Source organism: Vulpes vulpes, chromosome 3 (genome assembly GCF_048418805.1).
Source record: "Vulpes vulpes isolate BD-2025 chromosome 3, VulVul3, whole genome shotgun sequence".
NCBI lineage: Eukaryota > Metazoa > Chordata > Mammalia > Carnivora > Canidae > Vulpes > Vulpes vulpes.
Genome location: NC_132782.1, coordinates 34,894,908 through 34,918,922, shown reverse-complemented (window position 1 = coordinate 34,918,922; position 24,015 = coordinate 34,894,908). Strand labels below are relative to the sequence as shown.

Genomic DNA, 24,015 nt, shown 5'->3' with positions numbered 1-24,015 from the left:
AATGTATAGCAAGCATAGGAGTAATAAAATTATAATTTATTCCTTAGTTGTACCCTTGTTCCATCTTCAGGGCATTCAGAAAGCCTGTGGGACAGTGGCATCGAAACTATTTTTCAAAGAATTGCTGATCCTGTTGTGTTCCTGGCCTTGTGCTAGGTGTTGTGTGTCTTGCAATGATGGAGAAGACTTGGTTTTTGTCTACAAGGAACTTAGAGTTTAAAGAGGAAAAACACAGTGATTAAAGTGATAAGTATGAAATGTAAGGACAATGTTAATTAGAAATGAAAAAACTACCAAAAAAAGTACAGAAATATCAGATAGAGAACTGAGGGCAACAGAGAAAGCCTCAGAAAGTGACTTCTGAGTTGGGTTTTATTTTTTATTTATTGTATTTAATTTTAATTAATTAGTTAATTTATTAATTTATTTATTTTCTGAGTTGGGTTTTAAAGGAAGGGTATGGTTTCGACATGTGTGATGCATGAGAAGAGCCAGTGAAGGGGAAGGGGCGGCTTTAGCAACAACATGGACGAGGCCCATCACAGAATATGTGTTGTTAGCATAAGACGTATGGAGATGAATGATGGGAAATCGTGTTCAAAATATAAAGTGTGAGATTGTGAAGAGCCTTGAATGGCAAACTAAAGAGTTCAGGATTTGATCTGGAGAGAGGTGAGATTGTGCAGCCTTTTAAGAAGTTTCATTTGTGTTGGTAACGTGTCAGCACTTAACATCCATGAGATCAAAATGACTGATTACACACTTCTCATAAATACTGTTTCATTTTCCCACGTAGACTGGGAATCCTGAAAGTGATGGCCGAGGGAGAAAATACAGGCTGGGGAGTGGGAGTAGGATGGCTCATATCAGGGCTTGCCAGCTGGTGCACTGAGGGACGCCGTCTACCCCACGATGGCCCTGGGTGCAACCTGGAGCTGCAGAGACTCTGGGCCGGTCACTAGGGGGCTGACAGCAGCTTCCTGGAGGTGTGAAAGCTCCCTTGGGTTTCTCTCAGTGGGTGGAATGGCTGCTAGCCCCTGGTGCCCTGGTGCCCTGCAGGGCCTGGCTCACGGGCCTACACTGCACAGTCCCGCAGGCCCCACTCGGAAGGGCCCACGCTTGATTTAATGCTCTGCTCTTACCATCTTGGAATTCTTCATGCCTTTTGAACAAGAAGTCCCCTGTTGTCGTTTTGCTCTGGGCCCTGCAAATTCTGCAGCCGCTATGGTACCATGACCTGAAACTGGCTGGGAAGCGTGAACTACACTGTGGTCACAATGTACTCCCGGATATCCCTCTGCTCTCATAGGGCCGCTGAATAGTGCAACCAGCGCTGTGCTTACGTAACAAAACTGATCCTAAGCGTAAATCTTTATTTTTTTTTTTTTCTTCAAAGCCATGACAGCTATGGCTGCCATAGGCCTAAGTTAAATACCATTTTTTTTTTTTTTTTTTTTTTTTTAGCTTTGTGGTTTTCCAGATGATAAATTTAAGGAAACACTTCTGTAACACACTTTCTCATTTATAATCTGCCTCCTGGAGCCTGGATACCAGTGTGGTTGAGCTCTGCACCCCCTGCAGTCTTATCAAATTAAATTCTGAGAAAAACCTTCGGCAATCATTTTCCCTAATAAAAGTTCTGAAAAATAAAGCTCTGTGTTCACAGACATTTTGGCTGCTTAAGAGAATCATTCCGTCGTGTATTTCCTCTCTGAGTCTGTACTAAGCACTGTTTCTGTTTATTCTCTCCTTTCTCTTTACTCTGAGTGCTTGTGGACTTTCCTTTCACCTGTATTACCATAGTTTTCTCTCCTTATTTTTATTTAATTTTTGTTTTTCTCCAAGTTATTGTTGGATGTATTCAAATAATTCTACAAAGGTTAATGTAAAAAACTCTCATCTTAAAAAAAAAAAAAAAAAACACAAAAAAACCCTCATCTTCTTCCCTCCTTCCCTATATACTTTTTTCTCTTTCCCCTCTCTCCCAAAGGCAAACACTCAATTTCTTTCAGTGTTTTCAGTTGTTCCCGACATTTTATATTTACTTCTCTGTCTCTCAAAAGCATGTTTATGAGTTGAATTCATTTTTTTTCCGTTTTAATCACTACTACCATTATGGAAGATAAAGATTTAGTTTGCTCTCAAAGTCTCCACAGGCCCTCACCCCTGACTTGTGCCCTTTTCCCATTATTTTCCCAAAGAGTATCATTTTTGTGTGTGTCAAATAGTCATTATTTATATTATAATGACTACGTAAATATTATTCACACTGTACAATGATTACATTTCTTTCTCGAACAACTTTTTGCTCCCTTTGAAGCTAGAGATTGTCTAATTCTTAGATTCTTATTTTTCTATGTATCTAGATGTTCCTCCCATGCTAACTCTCTGATCTCTACTGTCAATATCCTCTCAATCCAGTAGCATGTAGCTAGTTTTTCTGTTTCTTTTGTCTTCCTGGAGACCTCCTTCCTTGAGCCTCCCGACCCCCTTGCTCTTATTCTTTTTTTTTTTTTTTTTAATTAATTTTTATTGGTGTTCAATTTACCAACATACAGAAAAACACCCAGTGCTCATCCCGTCAAGTGTCCACCTCAGTGCCCGTCACCCATTCCCCTCCAACACCCGCCCTCCTCCCCCTCCACCACCCCTAGTTCGTTTCCCCGAGTTAGGAGTCTTTATGTTCTGTCTCCCTTCCTGATATTTCCCAACATTTCTTCTCCCTTCCTTTATATTCCCTTTCACTATTATTCATATTCCCCAAATGAATGAGAACATACACTGTTTGTCCTTCTCCGACTGACTTATTTCACTCAGCATAATACCCTCCAGTTCCATCCACGTTGAAGCAAATGGTGGGTATTTGTCGTTTCTAATTGCTGAGTAATATTCCATTGTATACATAAACCACATCTTCTTTATCCATTCATCTTTCGATGGACACCGAGGCTCCTTCCACAGTTTGGCTATTGTGGCCATTGCTGATAGAAACATCGGGGTGCAGGTGTCCCGACGTTTCATTGCATCTGAATCTTTGGGGTAAATCCCCAACAGTGCAATTGCTGGGTCGTAGGGCAGGTCTATTTTTAACTCTTTGAGGAACCTCCACACAGTTTTCCAGAGTGGCTGCACCAGTTCACATTCCCACCAACAGTGTAAGAGGGTTCCCTTTTCTCCGCATCCTCTCCAACATTTGTTGTTTCCTGCCTTGTTAATTTTCCCCATTCTCACTGGTGTGAGGTGGTATCTCATTGTGGTTTTGATTTGTATTTCCCTGATGGCAAGTGATGCAGAGCATTTTCTCATGTGCTTGTTGGCCATGTCCATGTCTTCCTCTGTGAGATTTCTCTTCATGTCTTTTGCCCATTTCATGATTGGATTGTTTGTTTCTTTGGTGTTGAGTTTAATAAGTTCTTTATAGATTTTGGAAACTAGCCCTTTATCTGATACGTCATTTGCAAATATCTTCTCCCATTCTGTAGGTTGTCTTTTAGTTTTGTTGACTGTATCCTTTGCTGTGCAAAAGCTTCTTATCTTGATGAAGTCCCAATAGTTCATTTTTGCTTTTGTTTCTTTTGCCTTTGTGGATGTATCTTGCAAGAAATTACTGTGGCCAAGTTCAAAAAGGGTGTTGCCTGTGTTCTCCTCTAGGATTTTGATGGACTCTTGTCTCACATTTAGATCTCTCATCCATTTTGAGTTTATCTTTGTGTATGGTGAAAGAGAGTGGTCCAGTTTCATTCTTCTGCATGTGGATGTCCAATTTTCCCAGCACCATTTATTGAAGAGACTGTCTTTCTTCCAATGGATAGTCGTTCCTCCTTTATCGAATATTAGATGACCATACATTTCAGGGTCCATTTCTGGGTTCTCTATTCTGTTCCATTGATCTATGTGTCTGTTTTTGTGCCAGTACCACACTGTCTTGATGACCACAGCTTTGTAGTACAACCTGAAATCTGGCATTGTGATGCCCCCAGCTATGGTTTTCTTTTTTAAAATTCCCCTGGCTATACGGGGTCTTTTCTGATTCCACACAAATCTTAAAATAATTTGTTCTAACTCTCTGAAGAAAGTCCATGGTATTTTGATAGGGATTGCATTAAACGTGTAAATTGCCCTGGGTAACATTGACATTTTTACAATATTAATTCTGCCAATCCATGAGCATGGAATATTTTTCCATCTCTTTGTGTCTTCCTCAATTTCTTTCAGAAGTGTTCTATAGTTTTTAGGGTATAGATCTTTTACCTCTTTGGTTAGGTTTATTCCTAGGTATCTTATGCTTTTGGGTGCAATTGTAAATGGGATTGAGTCCTTAATTTCTCTTTCTTCAGTCTCATTGTTAGTGTATAGAAATGCCATTGATTTCTGGGCATTGATTTTGTATCCTGCCACGCTACCAAATTGCTGTATGAGTTCTAGCAATCTTGGGGTGGAGGCTTTTGGGTTTTCTATGTAGAGTATCATGTCATCGGCGAAGAGGGAGAGTTTGACTTCTTCTTTGCCAATTTGAATGCCTTTAATGTCTTTTTGTTGTCTGATTGCTGAGGCGAGGACTTCCAGAACTATGTTGAACAGCAGTGGTGAGAGTGGACATCCCTGTCTTGTTCCTGATCTTAGGGGAAAGGCTCCCAGTGCTTCCCCATTGAGAATGATATTTGCTGTGGGCTTTTCGTAGATGGCTTTTAAGATGTCGAGGAAAGTTCCCTCTATCCCAACACTCTGAAGGGTTTTGATCAGGAATGGATGCTGTATTTTGTCAAATGCTTTCTCTGCATCTAATGAGAGGATCATATGGTTCTTGGTTTTTCTCTTGCTGATATGATGAATCACATTGATGGTTTTACGAGTGTTGAACCAGCCTTGTGTCCCAGGGATAAATCCTACTTGGTCATGGTGAATAATTTTCTTAATGTGTTGTTGGATCCTATTGGCTAGTATCTTGTTGAGAATTTTTGCATCCATGTTCATCAGGGATATTGGTCTGTAATTCTCCTTTTTGGTGGGGTCTTTGTCTGGTTTCGGAATTAAGGTGATGCTGGCCTCGTAGAACGAATTTGGAAGTACTCCATCTCTTTCTATCTTTCCAAACAGCTTTAGTAGAATAGGTATGATTTCTTCTTTAAACGTTTGATAGAATTCCCCTGGGAAGCCATCTGGCCCTGGACTCTTGTGTCTTGGGAGGTTTTTGATGACTGCTTCAATTTCCTCCCTGGTTATTGGCCTGTTCAGGTTTTCTATTTCTTCCTGCTCCAGTTTTGGTAGTTTGTGGCTTTCCAGGAATGCGTCCATTTCTTCTAGATTTCCTAATTTATTGGCGTACAGCTGTTCATAATATGTTTTTAAAATCGTTTGTATTTCCTTGGTGTTGGTAGTGATCTCTCCTTTCTCATTCATGATTTTATTAATTTGAGTCTTCTCTCTCTTCTTTTTAATAAGGTTGGCTAATGGTTTATCTATCTTATTAATTCTTTCAAAGAACCAACTCCTGGTTCTGTTGATCTGTTCCACAGTTCTTTTGGTCTCGATATCATTGAGTTCTGCTCGAATTTTAATTAACTGTCTTCTTCTGCTGGGGGTGGGGTCTATTTGTTGCTTTTTCTCTAGTTCCTTTATGTGTAAGGTGAGCTTTGGAATTTGAGATCTTTCCAGTTTTTGAATGGATGCTTGTATTGCGATGTATTTCCCCCTCAGGACTGCTTTTGCTGCATCCCAAAGATTTTGAACGGTTGTATCTTCATTCTCATTAGTTTCCATGAATCTTTTTAATTCTTCCTTAATTTCCTGGTTGACCTTTTCATCTTTTAGCAGGATGGTCCTTAACCTCCACGTGTTTGTGGTCCTTCCATACTTCTTGTTGTGATTAAGTTCTAATTTCAAGGCATTATGGTCTGAGAATATACAGGGGACTATCCCGATCTTTTGGTATCGGTTCAGACCCGATTTGTGACCCAGTATGTGGTCTATTATGGAGAAAGTTCCATGTGCACTTGAGAAGAATGTGTATTCAGTTGAGTTTGGATGTAAAGTTCTGTAGATATCTGTGAAATCCATCTGGTCCAGTGTATCATTTAAAGCTTTCGTTTCTTTGGAGATGTTGTGCTTAGAAGACCTATCCAGGGTAGAAAGAGCTAGATTGAAGTCACCAAGTATAAGTGTATTATTATCAAGGTATTTCTTCAGTTTGGTTATTAATTGGTTTAAATATTTGGCAGCTCCCACATTCGGGGCATATATATTGAGGATTGTTAAGTCCTCTTGTTGGATAGATCCTTTGAGTATGAGATAGTGTCCCTCTTCATCTCTCACTATAGTCTTTGGGGTAAATTTTAATTTATCTGATATAAGGATGGCAACCCCTGCTTTCTTTTGAGGACCATTTGAATGGTAAATGGTTCTCCAACCTCTTATTTTCAGGTTGTAGGTGTCCTTCTGTCTAAAATGAGTCTCTTGTAGACAGCAAATAGATGGGTCCTGCTTTTTTATCCAGTCTGAAACCCTGCGCCTTTTGATGGGGTCATTAAGCCCGTTCACGTTCAGAGTTACTACTGATAGATATGAGTTTAGTGTCATCATATCTATTCAGTCCTTGTTTTTGTGGATTGTTCCACTGAACTTCTTCTTAAAGGGGAATTTTAAGAGTCCCCCTTAAAATTTCTTGCAGAGCTGGTTTGGAGGTTACATATTCTTTCAGTTGCTGTCTGTCTTGGAAGCTCTTTATCTCTCCTTCCATTTTGAATGAAAGCCTTGCTGGATAAAGTATTCTTGGTTGCATGTTCTTTTCATTTAGGACCCTGAATATATCCTGCCAGCCCTTTCTGGCCTGCCAGGTCTCTGTGGAGAGGTCTGCTGTAAATTTAATATTTCTCCCCATATAAGTTAGGGATCTCCTGTCTCTTGCTGCTTTAAGGATTTTCTCTTTATCTTTGGAATTTGCAAGCTTCACTATTAAATGTCGAGGTGTTGAACGGTCTTTGTTGATTTTAGGGGGGGATCTCTCTATTTCCTGGATCTGAATGCCTGTTTCCCTTCCCAGATTCGGAAAGTTTTCAGCTATGATTTGTTCAAATACATATTCTGGCCCTCTGTCCCTTTCGGCGCCCTCAGGAACCCCAATTAAACGTAGGTTTTTCTTCCTCAGGCTGTCATTTATTTCCCTTAATCTATCCTCATGGTCTTTTAATTGCTTGTCTCTTTTTTCCTCAGTTTCCCTCTTTGCCATCAACTTGTCTTCTATGTCACTCACTCGTTCTTCCACCTCGTTAACCCTTGTCGTTAGGACTTCTAGCTTGGATTGCATCTCATTTAATTGATTTTTAATTTCTGTCTGATTGGATCTAAATTCTGCAGTCATGAAGTCTCTTGAGTCCTTTATGGTTTTTTCTAGAGCCACCAGTAGCTGTAAAATAGTGCTTCTGAATTGGTTTTCTGACATTGAATTGTAATCCATATTTTGTAACTCTGTGGGAGAGTGGGCTGTTTCTGATTCTTTTTTTTGAGGTGAGGTTTTCCTTCTAGTCATTTTGCTCAGTGCAGAGTGGCCAAAAACAAGTTGTATTGGGAAAAGGAGAAAAAGAGAGAGAAGGAAAGAAAAGAGAAAAAGAAAAAAGAGAAAGAGGAAAAAAAGGGGGAAAAAGAGAAGAAAAAGAAAGAAAAAGAAAGAAAGGAGATAAAAGAAAAAAAAAGGGGGGGTGGGGCGGGGTAAGCAATCAGAAATCAAAAAGAAAGAAAGAAAAAAAAAAAAAGCACAAAACAAAACAAACAAATAAAAAAAAAACACACACAAAAAAAACCAAAAACAAAAACAAAAAAAAACCAAAAGCAAAAACCACGGGGAGTATCTTCCGATTCTGTGTACTTTAAGTCCCTTGACTTCCCTTGGAACTGGTCCGTGTCGCTGGTCTTCTGGGGGAGGGGCCTGCTGTGCTGACTCTCAGGTGTTAGCACTTGGGGGAGCTGCTCTGCCCCTGCCTGGTGCAGGGCTCAGTGGGGGTTGTTCACCCCGTGAGGCCCCGGGAGGAAGCCACAGTGGCGGGGGCAGCTCTGGGACCCTGGGGTCAGCTCCCGCAGTAGCTCCGGGGCTCTCCGGCTGCAGGGCCTGGGGGCTCCCGGGCGGGGCCGCTGATCTGCTCAGTTCCAGGCAGGAGCGTCCTCGCTGTCCTGGGCCCTCCCGGCCTCTGCCTGTCCCGGGGGAGGCCGGATCCTGGGCTGTGTCCCGGCGCCCTGTGCTCCGGGTCCTGCGCTGTTGGATTCGCGCTCCCGCCCCGCAGCCCCCTCCGCGGAGCCGCCGCCCGAGCCCCTCCGAGCTGTTCCCGGAGCCGCGCCGCCCCCTCCGCGGAGCTTCTTCCTCCGCCCGAGCCGCCGCCGCCGAGCTGTTCCCGGAGCCGCGCAGCCCCCTCCGCGGAGCCGCCGCCCGAGCCCCTCCGAGCTGCTCCGGGTCCCGCCGAGCGCTGCAGCCCTTAGGGAGCTCGGCGCACTCTCCGGGGCGCAGTTCCTCTGTTACTGTCCCCGGGAGCCCGAGGGCATCCCCGCCTTTCTGGGGATCCTGCTCCAATTCCCCGGGAGGCCTTTCCCCCCGGGAAGGTCGGTGCAGCTCCTGCTCCTCCGGGACGGGGCTCTCCTGTCCTGGGGACACTCGCCCCGGCCTCAGCCCGGCTCCTCGCGGGCCCCTCCCCCTTGGAGGCCTTTTGTTCCTTTATTTCTTTTTCCCCGTCTTCCTACCTTGATAGAAGCGCGAACTCTTCTCACTGGAGCGTTCCAGCTGGTCTCTCTTTAAATCTCAGGCCGAATTCGTAGATTTTCAGGATGATTGGATGGTTTTCTAGGTAATTTGTTGAGGACAAGTGACCTGGAGACCCTACTCTGCCGCCATCTTGCCCTCCCCCCCTTGCTCTTATTCTTATAAGCTCTGGTGCATGTGTGCCATTCGAGGATTGTCCTTGGCTGAGGGGGCCTACTTAAGAATGGCAAAGTTGAGTGGATTTGAAGCTGTGTATATGGATGAGTGTTATTCACTGATGGATACTAACATAGGAGGTCTTTGGTGAGTTGTTTTCTTGGTGGACTTCCAGATTTTTAGTATTTTTGTATAGTCTTCATTGACCTGGCCATATTTACTCCAGTTGAATTTCCTATTGCCCTACCTGGAAGGAAGGATTCTGGGCACCATAAAACGGTAAAACATTTGAAGAGTCTCTGTAATTATAAGACCATCCTATTTTATTTATTTTATTTTATTTTATTTTATTTTATTTTATTTTATTTATTTTATTTTAAATATTTTATTTATTTATTCATAAGAAGCATGGAGAGGAGAGACAGAGGCAGAGACACAGGCAGAGGCAGAAGCAGACTCCCTGCAGGGAGCCCGACATGGGGCTTGATCCCGGGACTCTAGGATCACACCCTGGGCCGAAGGCGGTGCTAAACTGCTGGGCCACCCGGGCTGCCCAAGACCATCCCATTTTAAATATGAGACCCCTTCCCTATCACTGTGTCTGGTGCCTCCTTCCCTGTTCAGCATCCCACTTTTACTCCTCTGAGGCAGTCAGGGAGGAACAGACACTCTTCTGACTGATGGCATGAATGAGGATTTGAGGAGAGATACCTTCATAATCAGAATTTCATCAAGTCCTCCTGTTTTCCTCCTCTTTTGCCCATATTTTAATAGGTAGGCGCTGTGGCCGATTCCTAAGCCGTTCTGGGTTGTGTGGTACAAACTGCATTGCTTCTCAGCTTACCCTCTGCTGCTTAGATTGTGGTTGTCTTCGGTCTGTTACATCAGTTGACACTTACGCATCTGCTTTCCAGCTTTTAGAATCTTACTGCTGTTATTGCCCCTTCTCTTTTATCAGCACATGGGGGTTTATGCTTTTTTATTCCTTTGTTGTCATTTCAGTGGAGTTCTACGGGAGAATGGAGGTAGGTGCATGTGTCCACTCTGCCCCCTCGTTAACCAGGATACGTAACAGTGTTTGGACTGAACGTCAAGGCCTCTTATAGAGTAGAACTAGGGAATAAACAAAGGAACTCAAATAAGCACATGGGTCATATTTTAAATACTTATTAACAAAAAACTTCTCTTCAAGTGTTTTTAATTTCTGGTTGCTAACAGGTCTGTTCCCTTGTCTTTTGAATCCAGATGGAAGCTTTAGGCAAAACCGAGCAAACCTCACGTCTCTGCTAGTGCAGCCTGTCTCAGCATCTCTCGTTGCAAAACTGATCTCTTCGCCAAACAGCAGAACCAAAACTGGTGTCTGTAGCCCTCTAGAGCTTCCAGATAATGGTAAAGTATTTCATGTCTTTCTGTGTATTTTGTAGTTTTTGTAAGGACCATGATAATTTTTAATCCCTTAGATTGACATGTTCAGAATTATTCCTTAAAAAAAAAAAAATGATTCCTTTGTGATGAGGTGAGCACTTATTTCTCATCTGTGGCTCTTTAAGAGACGTTTTCAGAAAATAATTTTGATAAAGACTGAGAGTTCGTCAAACTGAGAGATCAAAAAAAAAAAGGGGGGGGGGAGAAAAAAGCATTTTAAACCACAACAAAGGAAAGCAGCTTTACAAATAAAGCATTTTGTGCATTCATGAAAATCTGCTTAACATAGCTTCCTCGTTTCAGCTTCAGCAGTCTTGTTGGCTGCCAAGATTCAGTGGATAGCAGTCAGCTATCTGGGGTATGAAGTCTTTTAGTAGAAAGCATTAAAGCCTAATTCCTGCGATTGACTAAAAAATCCCCGTGTCTTTACGCATCATCGCCCGAGAGATGCCTCTTGTACTGCGGGGCGGTTTGTCAGGCCTTGTTGGAACACAACGGATAAAACTGAAGTAGTTAAGCTACCTGTGGTGGGGTGCGAGCCACAGGCTGCATCTTATTTCTGCCTCCAGCCTCGGCATTACAGTTCGAAAGCAGAGACTCTCTTTACATATTGTTAAATTCGTATCTAGCGGTTGTAAAATTCAACACCAGGACTGGGGTTTTGTGTCCAGACCTGGAGGCTCAACGACCCATGTTTTATCTCATCTGCTTTTCTCTTGACAACAAAAGCATTCCAAAAAATGTTTTGAAGACACCTAAACACACACACACACACACACACACACACACACACACACACACAACCTGAATCCATACAGGCTTGTCCTCTGTTAGAGACACACGTACACTTTTCAAAGTCCTATCGATTGAGTGCCTCCAAAACGGATTATTGATCAAACAACTAGGAAATAGAGAAAACAATGATGAGTGTAGATCCTCAAAGCAGGAAGGGAGACTTTGAGAAGCTTTTTGTTTTGTCTTGTTTTTACCGTCTTTTATTCGGAGCCCTACAAATTGACCGTGGGCTCTATTTGTTAAAATATGTAAAGAACATTTCATAATACTTTGGTTCCGAGGAAAGCACTGGACTTCTAAAAGACCAAATTTAAGACCAGAGTTAATTAATTGATTGATTCCTCCAATTAATATTCAGAGACCCTGCTGTGGTCCAGCCACTGTCCTGCCCTTCGTGAGCCGACAGCGTGCATGGGAGCTCCATGGCCTCATGCATCACCGCCTTGCTGGAGGCCGCTACCTGATCTACAGACACCCTCCTAGCTAAGCTTCTAGTGTCTCAAGTTGATCTGAGAATCAAGTTATGCTCTGTGTCTCAGTACTTCTGCATACTGTGAAATATTATATTAGCCATTGTCTTTCAGCAAAGAATTATATCGATTTCCTCCACGATATGTTAAATATCTGTATAATAATGGCATAGCTGGGCAAAATGGCACATTTTGCTGTATCTATCCACAGCTGTATCTTCACAGTAAGTCACAACGTGTATAAAGCTTGGAAGAAAAATTGAAATATACACTGAAACCTGTTTACAACTCCATTGTTAAAAAAAAAAAAAAAAAAAACAAGATACATGCTTTCTAAGGAATTAAGCCACATCAGTTTTCCTTATGGATATAGTAGCTTATTACTGTTTTTAGACAGTAGTTAAATTAAGGGACATGTGTAAATTGAGAAGATATTTCATGTTATAATGGGTACTCCTTTCATCATCTTTTTAAATACAGGGTATTATATTTAGATTTCCCAAATAGTGATGGAGCAGTCTGAACCGAGTTATTAAATTTAAACTAGTCTTAAATGTAGAATAATGAGCCAGTTTTGGGTAATAATACTCATGATACAGCCAAAATAATTAATTAACTTTTAAGTTTTCTCATAAACACGAAAGTATAGCATTTGCTCATTATGATATGTATAGGGATGGTACATGAAAAGGATGCAGAATGAAGTGCTATATTTTGGGGCAATAAGAGCAATGCTTACAGTTTATGGAATAGAAAAATTAATTATAAACATATTATAATTATATCTTACTGTTAAATTTTCTTAGTCTTGAACCTTAGTGTAGGAAAATCTTCACCAAGAAGTTAGGCAGGAGCACATTAAAAATACGTGTTCAGATCAACTAATCATCTTACTCGTTTAATCCTTTGTATACACCAAATCCAAATTGTCAGATAAGAGTATAGCAGAATTGACCTATCATCTTTGCTTTCTTAGCATCCATTTGCCCCTCCCCCTCTTTGAATCGTTGCCAACATTTCCCAGGAAGATAGTGTGGATCGGTTTGGCCACATCCCAAGCTCTAGAAATAGATCCTCATTAGCTCAAGCCTATTGGTACATTACATCAACCATATTATGATGGTTGATTCAAGGATGATCTTAGCCAAACAGCGCCAGGACTCAATTTCTGGAATTTATTTGTAGCAATGACTCACTTTAACACTATAGCTGAACAAAAAAGCCTGTAACCTCAGGATCTCTTGGTAACCCTGTCAGGACCTTGAGAGTATAGCCTACCTGAAAATGGAACCAACACCAAGAAAGTACAGATGAATAATGGGAGGAGAAGCAGAGAGAGAGAGAGAGACAGAGAGAGAGAGAGAAAACCTCCACATCAAGTGAGCCCTAAAGCTTTGTCTGTAGCCAAACCTACTGAACTGGCCATATATGAGTCAACACACCCTACCTTCATATTTGTTAGTCAATCTATGTTGGATTTTTAGTTTCTTGCAACAGAAAGCTACCTAAGTGAAACAGACCATAAAACTTTAAATAAAGGCATTAGATATCAGCATTCATAAAATATGTGAAATACGTTGAGTAAAAGGAACTGGAGAGCAGAGTATTTATATGAAAATTCCTGGGAGAACTAAAAATTGTGTGAGGAATAGAAAAAGAAGCAGGAAAAAAAGGTCTTGCATATATATGTATACGTGCATATATTGATATATAACATATAGATAATTGCATATTGGCTGTATTTTATTTTCCACAGTCTTCTCTTCTTTTTATCTATTTCCAATTTCCAATCTCAATTATGTTATCAATCTTTGTCTCTGAGAATCAACCAAAACATGGAAATTTGAATTTTCAGTTATCAGTCAGAGTTTGTGGTTAAAAACGATGAATATAGTGGGAAACAGAGAGAAGGAAGTTTAAGATCCATTAAGACAAAAAAATTAAATTAATCAACTTAAAATAATGAAGGTAGGGTGTGTTGACTCAAATATGGCCAATTCAAACATATGAATGTTTGATGGATCACTTTTGATGAATAGAAAAGTGACTATTTCTGTGTTGCATAAAAATTAATGTCATCACATAAGTAAACTTGTATCATCTCTTCAAATGGATATATATATTATATTAATATATATTAATATATATGGGATATATATAAAATTGTGAACAGGATATATATTTCCTATATATAAAATATATTTCCCTGTTCACAATTTTACATATTCTTTGATGAAAATCAGTTTAATTAGAATAATATAGTGACACTGTCAGTTATAATTTTTACATATTTCAAATGTCTTTTGAAGGATTGTACTTCTAATTTTTAACAGCTACTTAAAAGTGTTCATTATTACCATCCCAAGCAGAGATTTAAAAAGATGTATTGAGCGTACCGTCCAAAAATTTAGGTTATACTAAAATTTTTTGGCAAGTGGCAAATTTTAGCTTTTCATGGAATATTTGTTAACAAGAAATGTTAGGACGGTTGAATTCAGCATTATTTTTTGTTACATATGAAACTAACCAACCTGTTCAGAATAGCCTGTGAGAAGATCCCGGGGTACATTATGTTAGTCTGGTGGTTAAAGAGTGTCTTGGTAGATACGTCAGGAAGATAATGGAGTGATATGGAAATGATATGATATGGCCCTTATTGACCCTGCAAAAGAGGGTTCCTCAGTAGGCCTAAATATATATATAAGGGAATTGCAAACTTGTTTTAGGGAAAGGTAGGCCTTAATGACTTCCAGCACCAAATCTGGAGGAATTATACCCAGAACATGCAAACATTTTAATTTGCGTAGACAACTTCTATATGGCACACAGAGATACAGTGGCCACTTTTTATTCCCAAAATTTAGCGAGCTAGAATATGTTTACACTCAAGGGTCATGACGGATGTTAGGAGGCACTAAACTGCAACGGTGACACCCCAGTGCTATGGCTCTTCCGGCAGCCGGTTGCGCAGTGAACCGAGGAGTCTGAGCTGGAGGCTGATAAGAGAGGAATCCGTAGAACTAAAGATCAGCCTTCGTGAGCTGCCAGTCTGAAGTCCCCGGACAAAAGGGGAAAAAAAGCTTCAGAAATGACTTTGAAGGACGACTCATCAAGGGTCTTAAGTAGAGTGAACATAGGTGGGAAACCTATTGTCCAAAGTCCATAGACAGTACAGTCAGTCCTCTGTGTCCTGGGGAGTGCAGGTGGGGCTTACCAAGGGTGACACAGATCTGTCTTCGCCCAGAGCGTCTCACGTTGCCAGGCTTCTGTCTTGACAGTTGTGATTTTCAGGGACGATTCAACTTAGAATCAATCTAGGGTTGTGTTTGTTTGTTAAGAGACCTATGGACAACCTGGGTTGTACACTCTGAGGTAGAATTACTTTTAACAAGTGTTTTCCAATCTCCAATGTTCCTCAGCAATTTTTTTATAGTTTCTGATATCCTCTTCACATCACTTCTCAAGTACCTGTCACTTCTTTCCAATTACAGACGCTTCGGCTAGACTTTGTGGTTTATGTATGTGATTTACCCCGGGAGAGCGCGCCCTGTCTTTACAGTTTGATGACCCTTTTGTTGGCAATGGACTGATGATCCCTCAGTGCCTTTGTGGTTCCGTATCCAATATTTCTCCCTATCACTCTATTTAGTATTTTCCAAACATGTCTTCAGGGGTGTGTCTCTAAGTTTGTAAAGCCTCAGTATCCTTTAAAGCTCCAGGCGAATGCCATGCTCTTCGAGTTGGAAGTAGCACCTCCTGACTCTCTCCGCCATGCTCCAGGCACTTGGATGCTGGAAGAAGAAGAGCAGATCCTTCCGAGCTGCAGTTTTCATTAGAATGTGTTGTTTTGCTCTACTTCTATATGGTTCTTCGATGTCTCCCTTATTGCCCCGTGTCCTAGGAGTATGTGAGGGTGTGCACCGTGTGGTGTCAGCTGTAGAGCTCTATACACGTCCATGGAGGCTAGGAACCCTAACAGGACATTCAGATATTCTTATTATTAGTGTTAAAGTCTCCTTGTTATGTACACATTTGTCTATTTTATCTTGTAGTTCTGTCCATTTTTGATTCATACATTTTAAGGTCATTTCTTAAATGTTTATTTTATTTATTTATTATTTATTGTTTGTTTGTTTATTTATTTATTCATTCATTCATTCATTCATTCATTCATTCATGAGAAACACACAGGGAGAGAGGCAGAGACACAGGCAGAGGGGGAAGCAGGTCCCTGCGGGGAGCCCGATGCGGGACTTGATCCTGGGACCCCCCCAGATCATGACCTAGGCGAAGGCGGACACTCAACCACTGAGCCACCCAGGCGTCCCTTCTTAGATAAATCCAAATACATCATATCTTCCTGGTTAGTTGAAACATTCATCAGATGGAGTGATCTCTTTTATATTTATAATGGTTGTCTTAGATTTGATTTGGTTTGGCACACCTGGGTGGTGGCTCAGTCGGTTAAGTGTCTGCCTGTGGCTCAGGTTATGATCCTGGGGTCCTGGGATCCAGCCCGGTCTTGGGCTCCCTGCTGAGCAGAGTCTGCTTCCCCGTCTCCCTCTACCTTCCCCACCCCCGCTTGTGCTCTTCCTCATGTAAATAATAACTTAAAAAAATAATTTGGCTTTATATTAATTTAGACTCACTAGCTTGTTATTGTGTTAGTTTCTTTATGGTATATCTTTTTATTTTTTAGTATCCAACTTTCTATATATTTCTCTTTTAGCATCTCTTCTTTTATTTATTTATTTATTTATGATAGTCACAGAGAGAGAGAGAGAGAGGCAGAGACACAGGCAGAGGGAGAAGCAGGCTCCATGCACCGGGAGCCCGACGTGGGATTCGATCCCGGGTCTCCAGGATCGCTCCCTGGGCCAAAGGCAGGCGCCAAACCGCTGCGCCACCCAGGGATCCCTAGCATCTCTTCTTAATAACAACTACTTTGTATTTTTTTTAAAGTAAATTCTATTAGCTCACAATCCTGAGATCAAGAGTCACATGCTTTACCAACTGAGCCTGTTAGACACCCTACAACTAATTTTTATTTTAAATACGATCTGATTATCTCTTACCAGAAAGCTCTAATTCATTACATTTAATGTGATTATTAATGTATTTATACTTACTTATATATTCTTTTCATCTTAATTTGGATTTCTTCTTTGTACCACATATTATGTTTTCCTTTTATTTCTCTCTTTATATTAAGATTATTTTTGTCATTATATTTTCCCTTTATTATTTTAGAAGCTATTTATATTTCTTTGTATTCTTTTAGAGTTACCTAGAATTATAGCTTTTTCAAGATCACTTTTCCTGCTTCGTTCCATGCCAGGTAACTTTCATCACCATCTCTTGGATAGGAGAGGGGAGTGCAGTCATTTAGAACTCTACTTTGTAAGGAGCAATCTCTTTTTGAAACTACCTTCTCTCCAACGTGGGCAGGCCCAGGGCTTTTTCTTCTAAACTTCGCATCTCATAAGGCCATCAAGATTAAGAGATTTTCCAGCTTCAGTAAATTCCCTCAAGTTGAAAGCAGCTTTATTGTTTTGCTTATCTGTGTTCCTGTCACAACTTAAATTTTGACCTAGTAATTCTTTACCTTCTAGTTTTTGGATGCTGTTAACAAGTTTCGTTTTGTGTTTTATTCAGCATTGTAAAGGACTTTCAGTGGGAAAGTTGGCCTGAATATCCTAGTCTGTCCTAACACTATAAAAGAAATTCTTCTCCTCCTCAACATCTATTCTTTTCCTGGCAACACATACAGATGACTCAGTAAATATACCTAAGTCAGTCAACATATAAATCAGGTTACCATCAGGAAATTGATGATACCCACACCAAAAATGGCAATTCGTGGGAGTTTGGCCAAGGGCCTATGCGTAATTGTAAATAGGTAAAGGGAAATAGAAAAGGGATGGTGAGAGGCACCTGGAGAGTTCAACTGGTTAAGCAGCACATTCTTGATTTTTGGCTCAGGTGATGATCTCAGGGTTCTGACATCAAGTCCTGTTGGGCTTCACACTCAGTACGGAGTCTGCTTGAGATGTTCTCTCTCTCTCTTGCTCCCTCTACCCATCCCCTGCTCTCTCTCTCTCTCTCTCTCTCACACACTCTAAAATAAATAAATCTTAAAAGAAGAGCCCGGTAGATGTTCTCCGTAGAGGTAGAGGCCAGCTCCTTGGGACACAGAGCTAGGTGAAGGGTGAAAATAGATCTGGATGGAAATGTGGGAAATATGCAGTACTGGGCTAGTGTTGCAGATGAGGAGTCTGCTGACAAATCTGATAACTTGTGATTTGTGGGGTGGTTTGGTAGAAAGATGTAGAAACTCTGTTGATCAGTTTTCACTCTTAGAAGGGATACGAAGAAGATAAGTTATTTTTTCCTGAGTTTAATATTCTTTAAAACATCTTCCTACTTAGGTAATTTTGCTAATTGAAAATAATAATCTTAAACTTTATTTTTTTTCCAAAATGCATGCAGGTTCATAAGAATACACACGTGTGTGTGTGTGTGTGTGTGTGTGTGTGTGTGTGCGTGTAGACTCAGGGATAGCTACTAAGGTGGTGAAAAGGACCAAGCTGACAGTTTTCATTCAGTATTTGTATGCTACTCTCACTTTTTCAGAATGAAAACTTTGCAGCACTGAAACAGATTTGGCGATTTTACTTTTCTCTTTAATTTCTATCATTACAAATCAGCTAATGTTTGCTAAGAGTTAGAAAAGAGAGATGAGTAAAAACAGAGAAGCAAATCCACACATTCTGTATTAGTCATGTTGGGCTTCCATTACAAGATACCACAGACCTGGTAGCTTAAACAACAGACATTTATTTTTCTCACACTTCTGCAGGCTGGGAACTCCAAGCTCACGGTGCCAGAAAATTTGCTTTCTGGTGCGAGCTCTCTTGCTGGCTTGCAGACGGCTGCCTTCTCTGTGTCCTCACATGGACTCTTCTCTGCGCACACAGAAGCAGAGTGAGAACCCTGTGGTGTTATCTTTCTCTTTTTTATAAGGACTCTAGTCCTACCAGATGAAATTCCCACCCTTGAGACCTCATTTAACCTGAATTATCTCCTGAAAGGCCGTATCTCCAAATGCAGCTATGGTGGGGGCCAGGGCTTCAACATGTGATTTTGAAGAGAAACAGCTCAGTCCAGAACATATTCATTCCACCCAGTAATTACCACTATCAAAACAGTTTAAATCCTTCTGGATTTATATATACACATTTGGAGGTTTTTTTGTTTGTTTGTTTGTTTGTTTGTTTTATTTTAACCAAAAGGAGATCATACTATACATATTATTTTGTTTTTTTTTGTTTTTTTTTTAATTTTTTTATTTATTTATGATAGTCACACAGAGAGAGAAAGAGAGAGAGGCAGAGACACACGCGGAGGAAGAAGCAGGCTCCATGCACCGGGAGCCTGATGTGGGATTCGATCCCGGGTCTCCAGGATCGCGCCCTGGGCCAAAGGCAGGCGCCAAACCTCTGCACCACCCAGGGATCCCCTATACATATTATTTTGAAATCTATCTAATTAAATATATCCACTTTTTCATGACAGTAAACTTTACCTTATTTGATGCACAAACTATGGTGTTTTACCAGGCATCCCAATTTTTTACAGTGGGTTTATCCAAACCAAGGCAGGCCTATAAATTGCATCCCTTCTAATCTAGCACATCCTCTTTTTCTTCTCTTAACACTGGGAACTTTGGAACAAGTCTGTTGTCCTGAATGTGCCCTATATTCTAGATTTGTGGAATGCTTCCTCGTGATTTTATTTAACTAGTTCCTCTGTCCCTTTTATTTTCAATAAACTTGAAATTCTTAAAGCTTCTGTTATAAAAGTCATTATTGTAATTAGTGGATAAAATGTTTGAAGAACCTTTTCTTTGGTAGTTGGTCTTATTGTCAGTATCCATGATATGGTAAGACGTATCACATCAGGTGAGGGGGGCCCCGGTGGACCGAGTCAGGTCTTAGGACTAGAATTTGTGCAGACTCTTATGTAGAACTCTTTTTTTTTTTCTTCATGCATGCACAAGTGGGGGAAAAGGCAAAGAGAGAGGGAGAAGCCCACTCCCTGCTGAGCTCATAGCCTGACACGTGGCTCAACCACACAACCCTGAGGTCATGACCCGAGCCAAGGTCAGACGCTAAACCAACTGAGCCACCCAGGTGCCCCTTCTGTAGAATTCTTGTGTAAGGTGATGTTCCCTGCAGGATAGACTGAAATGGAGCTCCTGAAAAAAATTACAACATGGCAAGAAAAACAGTATCTGGGGCAGGGATATCAGTTTGCATCTGTTGGTGTGGGCATTCCAGTTATTTGCCGCCAGTGCATTCTGATTGGTTAGCATGTATGCCATGTCAGTTGATCAATATTTCCCATAAGACCCTTGATCTAGTATAAGATATCAACCAATAGTATATTGGTTCAGAAAAACATTTGGCAATGGAGAGATCTCACGTGGAGAAATGGAGCACTGAGAAACCTAGGCAAGCTGTGATGACATAGAATCCAGAAGCAGTTTATACTCAGATATTTAGAGAAGCAGTTGGCATTTAGGAGAGATGCTAGCGGTTTATGAAGTCCCAGCCACCAAAAGTGTGATTCTAGATTTCAGGGAAATTGAAAAACAAAGAAAACAAATCATAGCCCCCATCCTAGAAGTTCTTTTCTAGAGTCAGGCAGCTAAAAAGAGAGTCAGGTGCACAGAATGAGGCAAATAATTAAAATTAGGAATCCTAGCAAGAACTATGTTGAAGAAACCAACGGAAGCTTATTTAGTGGAATTAGGACTCAGAGTTCGTTGCAACTTTTAGTCCTCAAATCTCTCCAAATGGGGATGGGACTTTTCCTAGATGCTGAGTCCTAGTTACTCACAGTGCAGGTGGAGATGAGGCTTTGTTAGCTGAGTGAAGGAGGCCAGGATTGTTTTTTTTTTTTTTTTTTTTAAGATTTTATCTATTTATTCACAAGAGACAGAGAGAGAGAGAGAGAGAGAGAGAGAGAGAGAAGCAGGCTCCATCCATGCAGGGAGCCTGATGGGGGCTCGATCCCGGGTCTCCAGGATCACACCCTGGGCTGAAGGCGGGCCCTAAACCGCTGGGCCACCCGGGCTGCCAGGAGACCGGGATTAATCGAGTCTTCACAATAGCAATGGAATATGAGACAGAATTGCCCCTGGAAAAGAATTTCTGTAGTAGGATATTTTTCTCTGCACGTGATGAAATTCAGGACTAGAGAGAGGGCAACTACTTTTAGGTCTCCTCACCCTATTTGAATACAAATGTTCTCTGAGTGGAACAACGCATTTTTGTCATCTTGAAATCTTCTGAACTTCACACATTAAATTTAAAGCTACCATCAAACTTTGAAGCATGAAAGACAGAAAGCATTTGGCAAATGTGAGCTGGAAATGTTATCTTAAAGTAGCAATACACATACACACATGCACGCACACGCGCTGACTTTTTAAATAATAAGTGACATCTAAATGTTATCCAGGATTTTCTCATTCTAAGTGTTTTTTTTTTTTAATTTTGAAATAAATGTGAACTTCCAGCAAAGTTTCAAGACTAGCACAAATAATTTTTTTTCTCAACTACCTGAGAGCAAACTACCACCAAGATGACCCATCACATCCGAATTCCCCCAAAAGGGGTGACATTGTGCCTGCAGACCACACAACCATCACGATCATGAATGAAACGTGTATACGTGGCTGTCGGGTGCTCACCCCGGAGGCCCCGTGCAAATCTTAGTTGTGTCAGTAATGACCTAAGTAGCAACGGGATCTAGAGTCCTGTGTTGTGAGTTACCAAGTGGCCTGTTTCCTTAAATCCGGAATAGTCTCAGTCTCTGTTTGACTTTCATGGCTTTATCAATTTTGAAGCTTACATGCCAGCTACCTGGAGAATGTTCCCCAGTGTGGGCTTAGCTCATGTTTTCCCATAAATAATTTCAGCTGCTGCATCTTTGGCAGCAACATTACAGAATGAGACTGTCCACCCCCTCCCCCCCGCCCCATTGCTGGTATCAATTTGTCCCATTACTGGGAATGCTAACTTTGATCATTTAATTCATCAAAAATCTGTGAGGGCTCCTCGTTGAAGTTATTATTTTTAAATTTCTTCCTTTATACAATTAATAATTATTTGAAATCATGCAGAGCTCCTGTCCCCACCCCCTCCTATGCCCACCCACTAGTTTTAACAATTATTTATGCTTTGGGCCAATTAGTCCTTACCAAGCTGAGCCAAAAGTGACCTTCGAAGTTCATCATCCCTTCTGCTTTTATGGGTTGACATTCTGCTGTAAAGAAGAGCTTTCTTTTTCCTGTTTGTTTGGGTTTTTATTTATACATATAGTATCAATTTATAATATGGTTAGGATTTATATCCCTGCTTTATTCAATGGGTTATAAGCCGGTACTACTTTTATTGTGATACTCAAATTGTCCCTGGTCAGCCCAAAATAGAACCTTCAACCTAGGTCCTGTCTGTGGCATATTCTCATGATTTGCAAATCTCCTTCATTTTTGATACAACAGAAATCTGATATATCAAATCATTTTGTACTCCCCAGCCCCAACCATGTTATCAGCCATTTCTCCAAAAAAGTCCTAGTTCTTTCGAGTAGAGAATGATATCTGGAAAACAAGATGTGGATCCTAGATGAGCTCATGGCTGTTGGAGTGTTATTTCCTTCAGTACTTAGTAAACAAAACTGGGGAGAATATATTTAATTTAAATATAATATATTTAATTTAATTTATTTTAATTTAATTTAATATATTTAATTAATATATTTAATTTAAATCTGTATAGATATACATGTATGTATATTCAGATTATATCTTTATTTCGTTTTATATCTATGTATATCTATTGAGACACCAAAAGGACATACGAATACCTGCTAGTTTTCTCTTCCCATGTTTATAATCTCTTCACTAACAATGAGAGATCCTGTGCGGGTCATGCCCTTGAATATCAGCTGGGTCATTACTTCCCTTGCGTGTACTCCACTGATGTCATTACTCCTTCGTCCGTAAGAAAGCCTTTCTCACTCCGTTGTGGGTCCGACAGAAAAGCCGGGCTCAGCCCCACATGGACTGTCTGGCCTGCACTACTCGCCTGCCTGTCCCCCATCCGTGGGGCACTTACCTTCCTGACCCCTTCAGCTCCCAAGGGAATGTGCTGTTCAGCCCTGAAATGGAGATGCCATTCTCAGTCCTCATCCCTGACTTCTCTCATTGCTCTGTTCCCCCTGACAGCTGTTTCGCTCCCAATTTTCAGGCTTTAACACACACACACACACTCACACACACACACACACACACACTGTGCTCCACATGCCTCAGCCCCGGCACCCTGGGATGCAGCACCACAACCCACTGGGATGCTCGCCTTCCTACACATGACCCCTCGCTCGCTGTGCATCATATCCTACTGCCGCTGCCGGATGTGCTATCCTGGCCAACCTCACCTAAGAGTTTGTGGGACTGACGTATTCAGAAACAGGAAGGAAGTGAAGATTTTTTTACATATTATTGAGCAATATATCTTTGGATTCTGTTATCTTTTTTCATTTATTACTCTGTGGCTCTATCCCCACTGTCCCCTGTCTACTCCATTGCTTCTAGGTGCTCTACGGTTTTGCAAAAAAGTAGCTTTACTACATTTGATAGATCCATTACTCCAGGGCTGGACAACTTCATTGCCCTCTCTTTTTTGTTACCAAACAATCTAGGTTCAAAATTTCTCTGGCTACTTAAAAAATTTCTTTAATTTTATGGCCTTTTGGTGTCATGTTGTTTTTGAGAAGCTTGTTATCAACCTGATTCTTTTTTTTTTTTTTTTTTTTGTGGTAGGTGATCTGGTTTCAACTATGAGAACTTTTAGAATTTTTCTCTATATCCTACATGCTTTTAAACTTCATTATAAAATATATAGATGTGGGACGCTTGGGGGGCTCAGCCATTGAGCATCTGCCTTCGGCCCAGGGCATGACCCCGGGGTCCCAGAATCGAGTCCTGCATCGGTCTCCTTGCATGGGGCCTGCTTCTCCCTCTGCCTGTGTCTCTGCCTCTCTCTCTCTCTCTCTCTGACTCTCATGAGTAAATAAATAAAATGTTTTAAAACAAAAACAAAACAAAAATATATAGATGTTTTTCCCTATTTTGGAAAAATATTATTTCTTTAAATATTTCCTCTCCTCCATTTATTTTTCTTCTTCTTCTTCCTCTGGCATCCTTTTTAGAACTCCTATTTCTATCCACCATGATTTTTAATTGTACTTTCCTGTTTTCTCTCTTTACCCTTTTCTGTGTTTCCTGAAAACAATCCTCAACCTGATATAGCTCTTAAATTCAACTTTCAGTTATACTCTTACTTACCATTTCTA

The 24,015-nt window shown here is 40.9% G+C and overlaps 1 protein-coding gene across 4 annotated transcripts in view; it reads left to right on the top strand.

Moving 5' to 3' along the window:
- Nucleotides 1-24,015, top strand: part of NAALADL2 (N-acetylated alpha-linked acidic dipeptidase like 2) — an 878,960-nt gene that overhangs the window by 550,566 nt on the left and 304,379 nt on the right. For all 4 annotated transcript variants that reach the window (XM_026007770.2, XM_072752176.1, XM_072752175.1 and 1 more), the window contains one exon: nucleotides 10,145-10,288. In XM_026007770.2, coding sequence (XP_025863555.2) covers nucleotides 10,145-10,288 — 144 coding nt within the window. The remainder of the gene's footprint in view (nucleotides 1-10,144; nucleotides 10,289-24,015) is intronic.